The sequence below is a fragment of the Electrophorus electricus genome, chromosome 11, assembly GCF_013358815.1.
Source record: "Electrophorus electricus isolate fEleEle1 chromosome 11, fEleEle1.pri, whole genome shotgun sequence".
NCBI lineage: Eukaryota > Metazoa > Chordata > Actinopteri > Gymnotiformes > Gymnotidae > Electrophorus > Electrophorus electricus.
Window position 1 is genome coordinate 14,339,757 of NC_049545.1, and position 16,557 is coordinate 14,356,313.

At 40.2% G+C, this 16,557-nt stretch overlaps 1 protein-coding gene across 1 annotated transcript in view; it reads right to left on the bottom strand.

Moving 5' to 3' along the window:
• The window catches only part of LOC113585753 (CUB and sushi domain-containing protein 1), a 266,455-nt gene that overhangs the window by 160,285 nt on the left and 89,613 nt on the right, over positions 1-16,557 (bottom strand). Inside the window, exon 3 of the mRNA XM_027023454.2 lies at positions 764-876. Coding sequence (XP_026879255.2) covers positions 764-876 — 113 coding nt within the window. The remainder of the gene's footprint in view (positions 1-763; positions 877-16,557) is intronic.

The window sequence follows — 16,557 nt, forward strand, 5'->3', positions numbered from 1 at the left end:
ATAAATAGAGTTCTACCTAAACTCTACAATCAATCTGGGGCAGACCATCATAAAAAGACAACCATATGAAAATGTGGCAGTGCACTTTTTAAAGCCCATGAGTTGCCCCCTTGGCACTGTAAGTGCAGTCTTAGGCTATGTTTCATTCCAATTTCATTGGCCAGAAAAAGAAAATGTTTATTTATTACATTCAGTAATCCTTCATGGGAATCTCTCCGTGCTTTTCCAGTTCTACCACAACTAGGTTTAAGAGGGCAAACAAAAGTAATCAGCCATTTTTTGTCCACTAGAGGGAGAAATGGCTCTATAGTGAGGAACTATGCTCTTTTAGACTGTTACTCAGGTGTGCAATTATGCTAATTTCTTATGGTGGCTTTGTGTGCATTTTTTTCAGGACCAGTTGAACAATATCAGTTCCAAAATGGCTTGCTCCCCTTCCAAGCTAGGAAGTAGCTTACAAACATTGCCTAAGAGCTGAATACCTTAGAGAGAGTTGACTGGAATTTCCATTTACGAAATAAAGAGGAACTCTATGGACATTTGAGTAACATCTTTGATATTTCAAATTTGAAATCACAGACAAATGTCATAAATGTAAATTTAAAGTTTTGCAAAATAGAAATGAAAACAGTTTTCCATATCATTTAGATTCATATCATCATTTAGATATCAAACAAATTTTGTGAATTCTTCTGAACTCTCTCAGTTGGAGAAAACCATCTGAACATTTTAAAATACTGAAGCAAAAGCCTTTGTTTCTTACCTTCAAAAATTGCTTTAAATCCTTGTGCGCTCACAGCAAAATCTGTGGTGAACCACAGTGCTAGTATAGACCCCGAACTTACTATCGGCGATGGCAACATGAAGCCAGACAACCTGGAAAAAAGACAAACACTTCAATCCAAGTTCCAAGCCAGCATTTCAGTAAATGTCAATACAATTTCATTGCAACAAAAATAGAAAATACATTTCAATGATTTTTAATAGCTTTCAAAATTTAAGATAAAAACTTTAAATAAAAAATTATAAAATACATTTGATAGGTTTCTTCAGATATATGCAATGCTGTAAGAAAACCACAAATATATAACATAATATTGAAAATATGCTTTTTGTCTGATTGTTTAAGATATCAACAACGTGTTGCAATATACTGTATTTTTAAAAGGTATTTGACATGGTCAGGTTTCAGTCTATAGGCTAAAGGTGCACTAGAAACTACTGCATTTCATAAGGAAAAAAAAAAGTATTGTATTTTTATTAAGATTTGTTCAAAATCCTCTTAAGTATTAATAACCAAGTATTGATGTACTGTTCAAAATCTTCAGAATAACCAAGTATTAATAACTTCTATTAGGGAAATCAATATTAATCACCAGACTGCGTGTCAGTGTTTTATATTTGACAGAATTTAATTTGGACTGTCTGTGTAGTCTCCTTCACAGTATAGCACCAAACATGTGCCCATCATCGACATTATGCATGACCCCTGGTGACTAATGCTGTTGGCATAGTTTGTTGACTAATGCTATCTACTTGCTGAAATGTTGTTACAAATTCTGAGTGCTGACTCACAGAAAGAATTTCCTACCACTGGTTCTATGTAAAGTTGCTCTCAAGTTTTTTCCCAAGCTATGTAAAACATCAAGCAATTCTGAACAACTGTAGTGCAAAATTATACGTCACTTGGACACTTCACTTATCACCTTGCAATTTTCTTGCCTGCATTGTCAACAGGTAATTTAACTAATATAAGAGTAACACTTTACCATGTTTTCTTCCAGTAAGAACCTGGTAATTATGGTAATTCCATGACAAGAGTAGCATGAGCAGGTGAAGGAGGCGTAATGCACAATACCAACATACAAGGCAGGTTTCCTCATTAGATATTATCGATTTTTAAGCATTTAAAAAAAAAAGAATAAAGAGGCAGCTATAAATACAGAAGCCTGTATCAAGTATAAACATGCTTTTAAAAAAATCACTAACAATCTAGGTACATTTGTTGTACCAATGTTGGAAAGCACAGCATGCTATGCTTAGTAAGTGATCACACGCTGCTTGCTCTAGGTCTTGGAGAGCAGCCTCACCACTGACACCACCCAGGCAAATAACAAGGACATAACAAGACCGAGCTCAAACACGGAGCCCCCAGTGAACGAACGACCCCATATGGCTCACGGGCGAGGGATCAGGCATGCTGCTTTGACAAAAGCTCTGGTAGATACACTGGTGATGTTCTTCAGGGATCATCATTAAGTGCTGCTACTGCTCTGATCTTCAATGTTTGGGCAAAATTTCAGGAGTGTGAGCTGGATGACCCCGGGTGCTCCGCTCCAGCTTCAGTGAAGCGATAAAAACAGTGAAGTGGAATGAGCAAGGCTCTAGCCCTGTTCTCCTGAGCTGGTTGAGAGGCACTCTGTCTCATCTCTGTCTCTGTCTGGAAGGGGGATGGGCCTGCAGACAGCACACGGTACTGTAGATTTGGGGTAACCATGAACAGTAAAATCATTTCTGGTGCATGCTTCTCTGAATACACCTGGAATTAAATACTGCTCATACCAGTGTGGACACGTGTGTTGCCATTCTCCCCAATGGGGGAAGTAACATGTCACAACAAGCATGTCTTTGATCAATCACACAGTTTTTTCCTGTTGATGGGACCAAAGACGCTCTTATTGCTCCTCACGGCATTACATGCTTTTGTCACATTTTATCCCTGAGTGGCTTATCAGTCTTGCATTGTTTCATGGGACAAATATGCTGAATCAAAATCAAATGACCACCCTAAAAACATAGCCCATGCGTGTATTTGTCTCCGGACCATGTGTAATGGGGTGCTGCTCTGCCAGCCCAAATAGATCCCAGAGCAGTGCTTCACATGTTAAGCTGAATATTATGCTAATGTTTGTACTCCCTGGGCTAGTTAACATACAGCAGTGAGTCAGGAGCGGAGACTGCGTGTTCCGGAATTCGTACACCTTGTTCTATCAGAATATAGGCAGCATGGCGTGAAATGTCTGCTTGGAAAACAATGTGCCAGTGGATGTGGAGATGGCAGGGAGTGGTACTGTAAAACAGGATAAGGCCTTTGAAAAATGATATAAGATCAATATTTATAGGTAGGCCTATTTACACTACCTTGCAGTGGCAGCCTGTTTGAATGATACTGGGGGACTTTATGTAACAGTAGTGAACTGCTCACATTCATCTTTCACACTGGAGCACCACAGTACAACTGCTGTAAATTTCAAGCCCACATGGGTGGGAACTCCATATAAAGCTGTGCGCATACAAATTTTCCCCCAAGATACCATTAAGGAAAATATCTATTTTCCCCCCTTTTTTTTAGATTATAGCATTAAAGCATTATATCTGTTGCATAGGGAAAAGTGTGTTGAATCGAGGGGTAAGTGTAAGTAATATTCACCTCAAGACAAGCAGAGATGAATATGCAAATCGCTCACTGGGTTTCTGCCTGCAAAGTATGTTTTGGCAGAGAACAGATCAGGATGTGCTTTTGAAACAATCCTAAGTTAAATGTCTGCACCCTAAACACCTCTGAGTATTAGTACAAACGCACAGCAAAGGAGCACCCCCACCCCTCCCCTCTCCCCACTCTGTTACTGTCAGGTCTATACAAATTGTAAAGTGCAAGCAATAAAGAGAGGCAGGTTATCAGAACACAGAAAGCATTTTTAAGGTGGGAGTGACCTCCCATTATAGCAGGTTACTTATAGTCAGTGGTGGAACTCTTCACATTCCAACCGGTAGCAACTTCATCCTGTCAATCAGTGTTATGGGGTTTACTACAAAATTAAACAATAAAGTGATTGCTAATTGCAGGTTATATCAACTGCTCTGCATGGTGTAAACCCGTGACTAGGCTGCTAAAAGTCACACTTAGTCTTGGGAATGCTCGCTGCAAACCAATGCAAACCAATGAGCTTCCTCCAGAGACAGCAGGTAACACTGCATACACATTAGCAGGCTTCACCTTTACATGCCCAGAGCCTCATAAAGCAGCAGCCAAGATTCTCTGACATCAGAATAGAGCCCCCAATGTGTTAGATCTTAATTCTTCTTGGGGAAATAATTTAACAGTTGACTGAGTCACCATGCATGAAATGAGTTGTTTCTGTATAACAGGGGTCTGCTACTTATAGTATAAAAAAAGAAAAGACAAAAAAAAGCTATGCTTGTGAAAACTGTAAGAAACAGAACTAGTGTTGGGAAATTGTGCGCGCACACACACACACATATATATAGTGACAGGCCAGGCAGAATCAGATGCTCACGGATTAAGAATAGTAACTTTATTAATGTTCCAATGGGTGGTAGCAGCATAATAGGGTCAAAATGAAAAGAGTAACGTAAGGGGAAATCCAAATCATAAAGAGGTCAAAGTCTGTGTCCAAAGCCAGAAGAGCAATACAAAACCAGGTAGTAAATCCAAAAGGGGGTCGGGCAAAATCGGCAACGAGAAAGACAAAGTAAAGGTACGGTACACAGGAAGCTAGTTGAAGAAAATAACGCTCGGTATGCTTAGAAATTCTACAGGCAATACTTCACAATGAATAAGTGCTTGAAACATTCTTATATACAACAATCTCTCTGAACACACAGGTGAGTTTAATACTCCGGTGATGACGATCTGATTGAATGTCCCCGATTGGCTGAGTTGATGGCTGGGTGAAGAACAGGCTGTTGCGTAGTGTAGTTTGGTAGAGATTTGGGCAGTATGACAGTACCCTCCTCCAAACAGTCCGGGACGGCCGAGGTACGAGGACGACCGCGACGACCCCTTATCAACATGGTGGCCCCTGGTCCCGCATCAGAATCCGCTGCAGGAAGGCGGTGAGGGCGACACTACAGACAAGGAGCAGGCTTGTCCTGGAATCTCACGTGGAAGTCTGAAAGGAGGCCGGGATCCAGTACATCACAGCGAGGGAACCAGCTTTGTTCCTCAGGGCCGAATCCCTCCCAGTCCACCAAGTACTGCACTGAACCTCCCCCTTTCCTGGAGTCCAGAATCGCGGCGAACTGTGTATACCGGGGTGCTGTCATAATCAATTGGCTCTGGCACGGTATCATCCTGAGAAACTTCATCCAGCAGACCTGAAATAACAGGCTTAAGAAGAAACACATGAAATCATTTTCAAAGGCCTTATCCTGTTTTACAGTACCACTCCCTGCCATCTCCACATCCACTGGCACATTGTTTTCCAAGCAGACATTTTACTCCATGCTGCCTATATTCTGATAGAACAAGGTGTACGAATTCCGGAACACGCAGTCTCTACTCCTGACTCACTGCTCTATGTTAACTAGCCCAGGGAGTACAACATGACGGCAGGTTGAGTTGATGTGTGACCTTGTTGATGCTCTTGAATACTTTATAGGGGCCTAATTTGTGGCAGGAGCCTGTCTTACGGAAGTCCCGGGTGGAAAGCCACACTCGGTCGCCTGGTTGGTGAGTCGGGGTGTCCCCTCTGTGTCTATCTGCCATTTCTTTGTATCTTTTTAGGGCGTGTTCGATGCGTTGGTGTGTCTCCTCCCACACCTTCTCACTACGTTGCATCCAATCGTCAAACGCCAGGATATCAGATGTGTTAGAAGTCCACGGAGCCAGGGGTGGTTGGTAACCTAGAATACACTCGAAGGTTGTTAGGCCAGTGGAAGAACTAGTGAGTGAGTTCTGTTCCATTTCTGTCCAAGGTAGGAATTTGGAGCAGTCTCATCAATTATTCATGCAAAAGCATCATAGGAATTTGTTCAGTTCTTGGTTTGTTCTTTCACATTGTCCATTAGACTGTGGGTGAATAACCAGACATGAAGCTAATAGCTACCCCTAGGTGTTCAAAAAAAGAAGAACAAACATGGAATGTGAATTGAGGTTCCCTATTGGATAAAATGTCCTCCGGGATGCCAAATATATGGAACACTTGGGTGAATAAGGTTTCAGCAGTTTGTAAGGCTGTGGGTAGGCTAGGGAATGCCACAAACCTCACCCCTCTACAGTGAGAACAGCGTTGTTACCTTCGGAACAGGGGAGGTCAGTGACAAAATCCAAGGCGGTGCGAGACCAGGGTCTTTCAGGTACAGGAAGTAGAATGAGTTTTCCTGCAGGATGAGTCTTAGGAGTCTTACTCTGGCTACAGATAGAGCATGATGAAACATATTAATGAATGTCGCTGGTCATACTCTCTCACCAATACCGGTTAGCCAGGAGCTGAAAGTATGGGTCTCCCACGGATGTCCCATAGTGAGGGAGGAATGAGCCCAGGTTATAAAACGGTCCCGGCAAGCGGTAGACATGTAACATTTGCCCGCTAGACATTCTGGTGGGGTGACATTGCCTTGCGTGGCTTGATCAATTTCTTCATCTGTAGTCCATCGTATGGTCGCCAGGTGCACCCAGGTAAGATGGTTTCTTTATTGCCCGATTTATCTTCAGTCTCCCCTAGATGAATACAGGACAGAGTATCAGCTTTTGTATTGCAAGTTCCTGGATGATACATAATCTTGAAGTAAATCTTGAAAAGAATACTGACCAACAAGCTTGACGGGGATTCAATTGTTTAGCCACATGCATGTACTCCCAAGTTACGATGGTCAGTTATCACTAAAAAAGGATGATTAGCCCCCTCTAGCCAATGCCTACACTCCTCCAAAGATAGTTTAATGGCCAATAATTTGTGTTCTCCTATACCATAGTTTTGTTCCACCGGGGATAATTTTCAGGAGAACTAGGCCACTGGATGTAGTTTTGTTTCTTTATTTGTCTTTGAGAGGGTACAGCTCCTATACTGATACTTGAAGCATCAGCCTCTACTACAAATAGGACTGTAGGATCAGGATGTTTAAGTATGGGAGCAGTGGTGAAAGCCTCCTTTAATCGGATGAATGCTCGTTCAGCCTCTTTATTTCAGCCAAGTTTGGTTGGTACCCCTCTTAGGAGGGATGTGAAGTTTCTGCTGAAGTTTCTGATGAAACGTCTATAAAAGTTTACAAAACCTAAGAAACTCTGGAGCCTCTCGATGGTAGTAGGAACTGGCCACTGGAGGATGGCTTCTATCTTTTTATCGTCCATTGTAATTCCCCCATGGCTGACTACATATCCCAGGAAAGTAGTGGTAGTATTGGTAGTAGAGGTAGTAACTCGCATTTCTCCCCCTTCAAATAAAGTCCATTCTCAAGGAGAATCTTCATCACAGATCGCACATGTCATACGTGTGTCTGAAGATCAGGTGAGTAGATGAGGATGTTATCAATATATGCTATAACAAATTTCCCTATTACTCCTCGAAAGACATCGTTGACAAAGGCCTGAAGCACAGGCAGAGCTACACTGAGACCGTATGGCATCACTGTGTATTCATAGTGACCCTTAGTGGTAATGAAGGCAGTCTTCCACTCATCTCCCTTCTTTATACGTATAAGATTGTAAGCACTATGGAGGCCTAATTTGGTGAAGTATTTAGCCTATCATAATTGTTCTAGGGCCACAGGGATGAATGGTAACGGGTATGCGTATTTCTTGGAAATCTGATTGCGATTTCGATAATCGATGCAGGGGCAAAGACCATCATCCCTCTTCTTTACAAAGAAGAAGCCTCATGCTAGGGGGGGGAAGTGGAAGGCTAGATGAAGCCTTGCCTTAGTTCCTTGTCTATATATTGTTCCATGGATCTCTCCTCCTCTTGGGAGAGAGGATATATGCGAGCCTTGGGTAATGCAGCTCCTGCCAAGAGTTTAATAGAACAATCATAGGGATGTTAAGGGGGTAGCAAGGTAGCTTTCTTTTTACTAAATACACTAGCAAGATCCTGATATTCCTGTGGAGGGGAAAGGGCTTGTTCATCAGCAGGACTCTCGATCGTTGTGGAACATATTTTCATCATGGGTAGTGTCAAACAGTCCTTATGATACTGAGCCGACCACTGAGTCATCACCTTTTGGGGCCATGATATGCTTGGGTTATGTTTTTCAAGCCAAGGGAGTCCCAGAATAACTGGAAAGGACAAAGCATTTAGGACCAGAAATGAGATGAGTTCAGAGTGCAGTGCGCTGGTGGAGAGTTTTACGGGTGCTGTGCCGAGTGATACTGAACCAGCCACAACTGGTGATCCAGCCAGAGCAGCCAGACGAAGGGTCTTGGATAAAGGTTCTACAGGGATATCCAATTCTTGATCCAGGTGGGCATGTATGAAGTTGCCCTCTGCACCGGAGACAACTAGGGCTGTGAGAATAGAGGATGGAGTGTGTGATCCAAAATAGACAGGTAAAGTGAATGACTTAACTACCATCCTTTGCTCGGGCAAGATCAATACCTGGGTTTGAGGTGTGGAAGTTACGCGAGTACTGATGGGAGCGGCAGCGGATACCGGCGTTGGGGTGAGCTGGGTCGTGGTAGTCAACGTGTAGCATGGAGGTTAGTTCTCTGAGGCACTGTCCGAGTTCAGACATGTGTGTCTGTTGATACACCTGTTGTTTGGCAATCGTGTCCATTGACCACGTGAAGCCCTCAAGCACCTGCTGGTGTTGATTGAGTAGCTGACCCTGGTTGGTTAGAGCCTCCTTCAAGGCCTCCGAATCTGCTGTCTGCATGAAGGCAAATTATTCTGTGATGGGCCAGGCAGAATCAAACACTCACGGATTAAGAATAGTAACTTTATTAATGTTCCAATTGGTGGTAACAGAATAACAGGGTCAAAATCGAAAGAGTAATGTAAGAGGAAATCCAAATCATAAAGAGATCAAAGTCTGTGTCCAAAGCCAGAAGAGCAATACAAAAACTAGGTAGTAAATCCAAAAGAGGGTCGGCCAAAATCGGAGAAAGAGAAAGACAAAATAAAGGTACAGTACACAGGAAGCTAGTCGAAAATAACGCTCGGTATGCTTAGAAATTCTACAGGCAATACTTCACAATGAATGAGTGCTTGAAACATTCTTATATACAACAATCTCTCTGAACCCACAGGTGAGTTCAATACTCCGGTGATGACGATCTGATTGAATGTCCCCGATTGGCTGAGTTGATGGCTGGGTGAAGAACAGGCTGTTGCTTAGTGTAGTTTGGTAGAGAGTATGACATCATTATATATATATATATATATATATATATATATATATATATATATATATATATATATATATATATATATATATATATATATATAAAAAATTGCTACTTTTTCTTATTATTTTGCAAATTCCTGTATGAACTTTTTATATCTTGAAATGGTTTTATTCTTCATAATAGTAACACGTTTGGCAGATATCCAATTTTCTTGCTGTGTGCATCTGAACCAAGCTTGACAAAGGCCGTCATGTCCACATGCGCAGAGTAAAGGCCAGAGTACTCCTGGATGTAAATTAATGTAACTTTTGGCATGTCCTTTGGGTGATTTTAGCATCTACAGACCCTGATGTGATGGCCAATGAGAGGTTATAGTTTTATTTTAGCTGGTGCAACTATATAATCAGGGGATTTTATCATAGTGCCTCCATGCTTCCAGAAGGGTCCATTAGAATTCAGTGGCTCAAAGTGAACAGAGGACCACGCTCCATTTCAAACACTCCTTCGACCAAAGTCTGTGAAGGTCCACTAGAGTTTCAAGTGGTGATGCACTCCTTATGAAGCTTTCAAAGTTTTTTACGTTTTTATTTATTTATTTTCATGATATTTTTGTTCTGTAGACCTTTTTATTAAGTCTGGATGCTGTTGATATGTCAAAGTATGGTGAAATTATTTTTAACATTAGTTAAGGAGCAAGGCATCCAAATGGCTGAATTCATATTTGGTTGTCACATTTTTATTTATTTATTTTTTTTATCATCAATTGTACCTGCAACTCTTAATTACAATCAACTGTGTTTTAAATCTCAGCTAGGTCTGAAATGATCATATGAATCAGAATCAGAATGAGAATCAGAATCGGAATCAGACCTATAGGACTAAAGAGCTAAGCAGCATGGAGTCCAGACTGACAGGGCAGGAAAAGGCCTGATGTTAATAGTCTGAAACTGCAAGTAAAGTAGCCATTTTGAACAAATTGTATAAAAGGGCAATAGCCTAATGGGAAAAAAAAAAAAAAAATGTTCAGAGTAAAGTGTTAATTCAAAATCAATTACCAAAGTACTGTGTTTTTAGAAAGCACAGCTGTAGATATTTTCTGTCAAATCAAGTGGTTTTTAATCTGGCAACATTTGTCAGTATGGGTCTGTAAGAATATTGAGGGACCTCTTATGGAGTCCAAAGCACAAATGAATCTAAATTACTTAATGAGCACTCACTACCTTCTCTAGTTATTTGTTCCTTAATTACATTGTACTTCAATGAATGAAAAGGAAAAGACAAAAAACCCTTTTGTTCAGTTATCCTGAAATATCACATGTATGTATAATTACTCTTGAATATCTTTCTAAGATTATGGGGTTTGACCTTCAGAGTTGGACTTCAAATAACTGGAGCACGGTGAGAGAAAGAGGGAGCAGATCCACCATGATGCAATCCTACAATCACATGTCTGTTCACTGAAGTTCAATTACATTTGACCATTCACATTACATGCAATTGTATCTGAATACTGCTAATTTGTTCAGGGATTTTCTTTGGTCCAATTCTTTGAGATTGAAATAAAAAAAAAAAATCATCTTACAAAGGACTTGGGATAAGTTGAGACTTTTGTCTAAAAGTTGCAGTGCTGTTCTCTCTCACTGTATGTTTGACATTTAAAGTGCAATCCACAAGGCCAGCTTTTCCTTATACTAAATATCCCTCTCTTCTTTAAAGAGATTTAGTTCATTGGCTGAACCCTTTCTGTAGGACAACATAAGTCTGGGGAGTGGATGAGAAGGCAGGCTGAAGGCATAGTGAAACTGTCTGACTAGTCAATAGCTGACTTTGGTTTCTTGAAAAGGTGATTAAAAAATCCTGCATTCATCAATCAATAACGAAAGATTTAAGCAAAAAGCATACTCGGCAATGGGCACCTAATGACCTTTTCTGGACCCTATTCTTACCTGTCTAGAGTCTGGTTGGTTGTTTCTTTAAAAGAGGTAACCAAAACGTAGACACCGAGGTAAAGCATGCTCATTTGTCCAAGTACACAGTGAGGTAAAGCACACTCATTTGTCCAAGTACACAATGGGGTAAAGCACACTTATTTGTTGTGGATTTGTGATTTTTAAAAAAAACTACTTCTAAATCAAGCCTCAGGACACATAAAACCGAAGTAATTTAAGATACAGTGTACAACTTCTATTTTCCAGAGGTCCCTTTTTATAAAACCCTCCCCAAAATACACCATACAGAATGTATCACAAAATGGCCACCAGATGTAACAACTGTCATGTTGTAAAACAGTGAGCACACCACTGCTGACCACCAGTGGTGCAGACACAATATATTGGTATATCCATCACATGGTTCAGCAAGCCTTGCCTCTCTTTGACTTGCAGGACAAGTGCATCAATCATAGGTGCTGGCAACTCCCTCAGCCTGCTACAGAACTGAATACCTGACGGAGCTCCTGTCTACACCCTCCTAGCAGTTTTACACTACTTTCTCGTCATGATGCCCAGGTGTTGGCCCTAGGCCTGTGGAGAAACTAGCGCTTGCTTTTGCTCAACCACTGCCTTTGCTTTCACTCAGATGTGAGTAATGACTATTTTAAGGCCATGTCTCACACCGTTCCAGGCGAGGTGATGCATTCCTTAAGAATGACATGACTGGAAAAGGCAAAGATATCAAATAGAAGGTGCAAAGTCCAGGAATTAGAAGCTGAGGTTGGTGTTTAGTACAAGACCTTGTGTTTCGCACTAAGGTTTACACTACTCTGTACCAGCCATTTGGTCTGATATTAAAATATTAATTAAATTATTTACTGCGCTCTTGTGGAAATGGTATTTAAAGTAGTCCTGATAATAAAATGTGAGATTTTATTATACCCATACAATCAGGGATTGTCACTGAGAGCAGTAGTGCTCACATATTAGTATTAAATTGTGTAATATTAAGTCATTTAAAATACCAAACTCTGAAACAAACACAAAAACAGGTTTTTAGCTCCTAATAGCATAGGTTGATGTTACCGTAACTTCTGTTAATTTTTAGAAAATCAATAATAGTATTTCAACCAAATACACTTCTATTCTTAAGACTATCCTTGGAAAAATTGTCATGGTTCTGCAAATACATAAATTGATCCAATAGGGCACATATTTTCATTTAAGTATCCTCAATATCCTCAGATTCTTTTATTTATTAAGTCTGACAAGAGCAGACCTAATGGTTAGAAGCTGTAAAAAAAATGTTATTGCACACATGTGAGCTGACAAGTACCTACTTCAAACTGTTCAAGCTATACTTTTCTGATTGGCAATTTGTATACCTGCCTTCTGAATATTGACACCTATGCCCTATGGACACCTATGTTAGAGCAGATCAAATGGCTCTAGTCTATTCTGAACAGATAATTTAGATGTTGTGTAATGCACAGATGGATTATGTGGAATACAGTGAAATGCATAATGCTGGCAACTTTCTGATATGTTCCCAATGAAAGGTGTAGACATATAACAGGCCTAAAAATCCTGAAACAAAAAGAAAAAACATGTGCATGCCATGTTATTCTGCCAGCATCTGCTAGTAAAAACAGGAGTAAAATTGAGGACACAGATATTATTCCACCCACTCACTTATAATCTGCAACCTACAGTACATCAAATCAAACAGATTACGTGGGGGAGTAAACTGTCATCTTTGAAACAAAATTTTGGGAGCCACTCAGCACAGAAGGTATGCAGCAACTTCCTGTTGGAGCACAGGGGAATAAAACACCTCCCCAAAATGCTGCACAACACATTAAAATGAAGACAAGCTGCATATTGTGCAGAATGCAACTAAATTTGTTGTAGTGTTTCTCTTTTCTCTCAAGTGGATTCAAGTTATTCATTATTACTCAGATAATAAAATGTTATTTGGCTAATGGTAATTGTATAAGATTATAATCCAGTCTTCTGTGTAGCACATAACAACAGACATGAATGTACTCGTGCAAAAATGAGGTCTGTTAACTTTATACAGTAACTTTCAGTCATTAAGCTTTTTATGCACAGATATTTTAGAAACAACCTGAAAGCAGATACATTGAAAATAAAAGGCGCAGCTTTGGCCGCTATGTTACCACTACAGCCCACATCTTGAAACAGCGATCTCACAGGCTACTGCCTATGGAATACCAGCCACTTAAGTGTACAGATGAGCTAAAGGGGAACAACTGAAGAAGACGTACCTCACCACTCTGACCTCTGCAAAGCGTGTACACACTGTACTCTTTCCCAGTCGTTGTGGCTTATTTTTCAGAAGCGATTACGAGAACCGCAACGAAACACGACAATAATGAAGATGACATGTTGATGAATTAACAAATTAGACAAAAAGACACTAGGCAATTCTGCCCGTGTGACGGTTCATTGGTCACAGAGACTATTGAAACGGTGGCATCATGGACTCTGGGAGCTACTGACGCAGCTGAGCTGCAGAATCTAGAGCCAAGCAGCTGCTCCAGAACCTATAGCACTGTCGAATCCGATCAATACAACACAGCGGGAACCCCTTCTAAAGAAACATTACTGAGTGGCACATGATTCAGCAAATATCGATTAAATTTGTTAAAGAACACACCCCGTTGGGCACCTATCTGCGGGTGGGAAGTGCAATGCAAGGTTGTTTGAATAGGGGTTTTATATTGTTGAGAGCAAGGCGATGTTATTAAGAGCTCTTTTCTGCTTGCTTAGACTTCCAAGAGATGGTAAGTGGTTAATGCACTCACATTGGCTAATCAATTTGTTTGATGTACATACTGCCAATACTGCAAATATTTGAACATCGTGTGTGTATGCGTGTGTGTGTGTGTGTGTGTGTGTGTGTGTGTGTACATGCACATGTACACGTATCTGCGTTTACATAAGTGTCAAAAGGTATTAAAAAACAGACATTCAAAATAATTTTAAACAAATACTAAAATATTAACTGAGAAGCAAATCATACATGGTGACTATGACCAAGAGTCCCATACTTCTCAGCATTCACAACATGGTGATATTGGGCCTTGATGCAGTAATTTGAACTGTGAATGCATGGCTGACACCAGGCTTATATCTCACTTTTCCATGCTAACACTTACAAAAACTCTCGTTCACGCAGCCAACCCGCAATACGTAACATATCGCTGTAATTTTGAGCCGAAAATCAGACTTTGGCACATGACATCTCAGAGTCAGAATGAGGGGACTGAACATGCTGCACCGTGATGTGGCAATCTGGGCTGGTACACTTAAGACAGTGGTCAGAGAATTTTAAGAGTTAACTGCTGTAGCATTGGCAATGTTTTTAGCTTTAGGTATAGTTATTGGTCTTCCATATCCCTGGAAAGTATACAGAAAGCATATTTTCATAGTCTACCTTGATTTGTTATCTTCCAAAAAACTCCCAGAGAACAACTTCAAAAGTTTCAGCTCCTGGTTATTTTGGTTCCTAGATCAAACAGTATAAAATGGCACATCACACCAAATTGGCAAGTCTGCTGTTTTTCTTGCATAGACTAGACGGACAATGAGTTGTAATATATAAAAAAAAATGTTTTAATAGCTTAAATCAACATTCTTTTGCATTCTGTGTTTGATCTGAAACTAAAGGAATTTTTCATCATGACAACCAGAATTATTGCCTGCAATGAGTTCCCCCTCTGTATTGCCTCAACAAAATTGACTTTTCCTCTTGGCAGAGGAAATGTGGACTCTCAAGGGCATACGGTTTCATTAATATGATTATTACTGCTATATCTCCTACCCCATCTTTATCTTCAGGAAATTAAAATCTTAGCAAACATTGCAAAACTAATTTGCAGAGATGAAGGTAATGTACAGTAAGCAATTGCTCTCGTCCAGTGTCATCACAGGCAAGTTTTAGTGTTTGCTTTGGGGAGAGGATAAAAATGCTGAACACTTTACAACTTTGTCATGGCAGGGTGCAGGTGCAGAGTTCTAATAGCAAGTGAAGTCTGAGCTCAGTTGGTTCATTTCCTCACCTTGGAGTTCCCTAGTAGCAGTTTCATGATGGGCTACTTATACTGAAGTGAATCCTCTGCAGCAGAATCTCAGACCAAATTTCTGGTCATTTGCATATAGGCGCTCTGTATGTGTGTGTGTGTGTGTGTGTGTGTGTGTGTGTGTGTGTGTGTGTGTGTGTGTGTGTGTGTGTGTGTGTGTGTGTGTGTGTGTGTGTGTGTTGGCCTTGTAGAGATAAATTTACCAATCACACACAGACTTAGAGTTCTCATTCATGGCTGGCATAGCTGTCCTCAGAGATGTAGGCTTTATCTCCAGATGGTACAGCCCTTTGGTTTCTCTGTGCCCTTTATGTAACTGTATTGATGATGCGTTGCTCATCATTTTGTTTAAATTAGAACCTCTATTATTAACAGCAGCAGTAACTTAAAGGTCAGACAGTTGTAGCAGAGAAATCCTAAGGGAGTCATCAAAGCAAAGTTTCCCACAAAGTCATATAAAGTGTATATAGCTCAGTGAATGGATCATACTCTTCTTCTGAATATAACAGGGGAAGGTCACAGGTATAACATAAGCGCACAGCTTCATCATGACAATTTACTTAATCTGGTATCATTACAGACCTATTATAGCAGTGTGTCTGTAATCGATGGAGAAAAGCTAGGAGCATGTCACACATTAATTTTTGGTTCTTTTCAATGCAAATGTAAGGTAATGGGTCTTGGTGTGCGGGTGTTGTAAATCCTAGATTAGAAACATCTTTCTTATTACTTCCTACATACTATTTCAAGAATAGTTTCATTGCATATGCTCCTTTTGAATTTTTTATGAGCTTTATATTAGTGTCATTAATGTTGTCATCTTGTTTTTAACTTTCATTTAAGCACACATGGATATTCTTTACCCTCATTCACAACTATATTACCCACCTCATCCAGTTCTCCATCTTTTGTAACTACTGGTTTTAACAATGATCAGAAGTAATGATCAACAATAATGTATCTAAAATACTGTACCTAAACAGTATATACCTATCCAAAATAAGATAATTAGAAAGATCAACCACGGATCCTTACTCCCTACATAGTACATTACATTGAGTGCATGCAGGAGTTCTTAAAGTGCTGCTGGGAGCAATTGTGTCATATAGGGAGCAATTTTGGATTGAGTCATTTGTGGGAAAGCTCAGGCATAGACATGACACAGACAGAGGGTTAACAGTGTGATGGGGTTCATTTCTGCACTGCTAAGCTGTGCATCGAACGTGATCACTCTTAAAACAAATACATCATATTTATTCAAGCAAATCAGATTGGAGATGGACTGACCTAGAAGTTCTGACTTATAAACAGACCTCAAGGTCCTTTTGTTTACTCCCCTTTTAAGTGTTTCTAAAGGCTGAAAAATGATTAGAAACTTTAATGATTTAGAGGGTATCAATAGAGATGCCCCATTTTCAAATCATGGCAGATCTTACCA